The sequence below is a fragment of the Episyrphus balteatus genome, chromosome 1 (genome assembly GCF_945859705.1).
Source record: "Episyrphus balteatus chromosome 1, idEpiBalt1.1, whole genome shotgun sequence".
Classification (NCBI taxonomy): domain Eukaryota; kingdom Metazoa; phylum Arthropoda; class Insecta; order Diptera; family Syrphidae; genus Episyrphus; species Episyrphus balteatus.
The window spans coordinates 159006619-159009837 of record NC_079134.1 but is presented as its reverse complement, the minus strand read 5'-3'; the positions used below and the strand labels follow the sequence as shown (position 1 = coordinate 159009837).

Sequence of the window (3219 nt, the reverse complement as noted above, 5' to 3'; positions counted from 1 at the left end):
TCGAATAGCCAACTATTGCATTTCACGCCAAAAAATGCAGCTCTTAAAAGTACAAAGGAATTCTACGGTCAAATATGTACTCAATTTGACGAGTTTCTTTCAAAACATTTTGGAAACTTTTTTCATATTAAACATTCTAACTATGAAAAGAAAATCCATGCAAAATTAGGTCAAAAATCTAATGAGGTAAAAAACTGCTGTCGAATTCTCACCTTGAACACTTACTCATTTTTAATTTTAATTAATTAATTACAATTAGAACGTTTTTTATATTTTTTTTAAATCATCATGGCTAAGGTTTCAATGAAAATAAGGCTAACACGACTATTTTAATTGGGAAGACTTTTATCCATAGAATCCGCTTAGGTAATAATTTCAATTGTATTATTATATTTACTTGGGACATCCCAAGTCGGATCTATAAAAAAAAAAGTTTAACTGCCTTGAAATCTAATTCGTAGTGGAGTTCAATTGGCTTAGATGAGTTGTCTTGAATTTAGTAGAACTTAGCCGAACTGCTTTGAAATGGCATATTTAATTTTTTTTAAACGTTTTATGGCTCTTGATATTTTATCATTGATTATAGCTTGCACATTGGCTTAATAATAGTTATACTAATTTAGAAATATTTATTTTTTTTAGACTAAACAGAGAAAAATGAATTCCTCTTTGATATATAATTTCGAAACTTATCAAAAATAGAACCTTTGATGCATTTTCAATGCAACTTTCGAATAATTTTCACCTAGAAACATTTTTCATTTCCCAACTTTCTGCTCTAGCATCATTATTTTTGTCTTAAATTATTATTATCAACAAAATTCAAAATTAAAAAACTATAACTGAACCACCCTCATTTTTTAACTTAATACATACTCATTATATCTAAAAAAAAATTATTATAATATTATCAACTTATACCTCACTGGCTTTTGTGGTTTAAATATTAAAAATCTTTTTGGTTTTAAACAACTTTTACCTTAGTTTGTTATTTATGTTTTTTTTTTGTACGTGTCTTTTTTTCATTCAATATAAACTTAATTCAAAAAAAGCTTAAATATTAACTGGTGGATTAAGAATTTGTGCAACACTCGTATAAGTACCAAATACAAATCCCAACAAACCAAATATCAATATAGCAATATCCTTCCACAGCATCCAATTATAACGTCCATATCCAACTGGCCAAAATGTTATCATTTCAATTATAGGTGGAGCAATTAATGCAACTATTGAACTTGAAACAGCACCCACAAGTGATATAATCGGTCCAAGATTTGGTATACATGCAGCCAAGACAAATGTAAATGTAACCATCATAATACGAAGTCCATTAGCAGCTAATTCTTTGCCTCGCTCAGTTTCAAAATGATCTCGAACTGTTGGTTCAATTATATTAACTGGGACATAAAACTGTAGAGTGTACGAGAAGAATATTGCCACAGCCATTGCCAAACGAACAACTTGTGATAGAATCTCATCTGGAGGAAGATTCAAAGTGACACTTCCTTCAACTTTATCACCGTATTTCAAGTAGCCAAAGAATCCTACAGCTGTGTAGGCGGAGGCAACTGTTACCATTCCTGTATTAAGGACTCCCGTAGTCCCACCAAAGTCCTGAGGATTTGCCATATTGTTTTCTAGTGGCAATACTACTCCAATGCCTTCAAAGGCGTATATAGCTGTTCCAAAGTAAAGTGGCAAAGTTGACCATGATCCAACATGACTCACAGTATCCACATGAGGAAGATTATCCAACATATAATAGAAGGTGATTCCCAAACCAGTGACAGTAAGAATGGAAGCGAATAGAGACATTGGCGTAATGAATTTCAAATTCTTAACCATATTAATCAAAATCATTGGAATCAATAGAATCATTAAATATATTCTCACATCGAGTTTAACAAAATAATGTGAGACAACTTCTTGGACATTCAAAGCAACAAAAAGAAAATACACACAACAAAAACCAAATTGTGTGACACAAAGAAAAGTCGTTATAGTTTTAGTGGCTGCTTTTGAGTATCTTCTCAAAGCTAACGGGCCAGTATCAAAACTAGCTGCAGCGACTTCTGGGAAGCTTAGCGCTGGCACTTGCAGACGCATACAAAGTTCATGTGAACACTTGACCAGCATATGCATGCAATGTGTACATATTGCGCCCATAATAAGTGTGCCCACTAAACCAATATATAAACCAGCATTTTTAAATGCATCTGGCATAGCTAAAATGCCTGTTCCAATGTTACCTTTTAGCAAATGTACTAAAGTGTCTAGATTAGAAGTTGGATGTTCATTTGTGCGATGTTCTGATGGAAGGTAATCGTTTTTTGTTTGTTTTTCGAGTGAGTCGAGACTATTGTCACTTTGGACATCGACTAGGCCATTGTCGGGTGAGTTTCGGAGATCGGGTCGAGCAATGATTCGACCTTGTTCATGGTCGGGTTGTTCTTGTAATTGTAAAAGTGGTTGTCGTTCTGTCATTTTCGATGGGAAGTTGTTCGTAGTTTCAATATGGAATTTATTGATTTTTTTTTTCTTTTTCTTTCTTTTATCTTCTCCGTGTTTTTTTTTTTTTTTTATTTTATTTCAATGTCAAGTTTAGAAATGATATGGAAAAAAGTCTTTGATATTTATTAAACTTATTTGAGAGATAATCAAGTATTTTTAATAGAAAATTTGGTCACAATTTGAGGGAGAATAAACTCAATTTAAACACACGTTGATAACAATACAAACGACAATGAAATTTTTTTGATTGATTTTTTCACTTTTTTTGTGTGTAAAATCCGATTATATGGGAGTGTTGTCAGTGCGGACTTTTAATGTTAAATGAGGAATTGAAATAAATGATAGAGGTACTGGGACTGGCTCCGAAGAGAGTTCGGATGAACTTGCGCGCTAGGAATATGGGATGAGAAAAATAAAGAAAAATATTTTCTTTGTTTTCGATTTTTTTGATATTTTTTTGACAGGTGGTTGATAAGGAAAATGACAGATGACATTTGTTTTTTGTATTTTTGAGGGATGTGTTGAAAAATAATTAAAATGAATGCATTCAGCACTTATTGAATTTATTTATTTTTAAAGGCTTCGCCACACCGAAGGGTATATGCGGTAGCGGTACGGGTAATTGTATAAAGGCTTGGCCACACCGGAGGGGACGCGGTAGCGGTACGGGTAGCGGCAACGATATTTGTATTAAAAAAATTCCAC

The 3219-nt window shown here is 32.7% G+C and overlaps 1 protein-coding gene across 1 annotated transcript; it reads right to left on the bottom strand.

The window, feature by feature from the left end:
- Nucleotides 1-278: 278 nt before the first annotated feature.
- On the bottom strand, nucleotides 279-2926 carry LOC129921332 (proton-coupled amino acid transporter-like protein pathetic). Its single transcript, XM_056003132.1, has one exon. The coding sequence runs from the start codon at nucleotides 2485-2487 to the stop codon at nucleotides 1054-1056; it is 1434 nt and encodes a 477-aa protein (XP_055859107.1). The 5' UTR covers nucleotides 2488-2926; the 3' UTR covers nucleotides 279-1053.
- Between the last annotated feature and the right edge of the window lie 293 nt (nucleotides 2927-3219).

What these genes read in the sequence shown, in the direction of transcription:
- LOC129921332 (XM_056003132.1), bottom strand. Translation starts at nt 2,487, where the DNA reads ATGACAGAACGACAACCACTTTTACAATTACAAGAACAACCCGACCAT.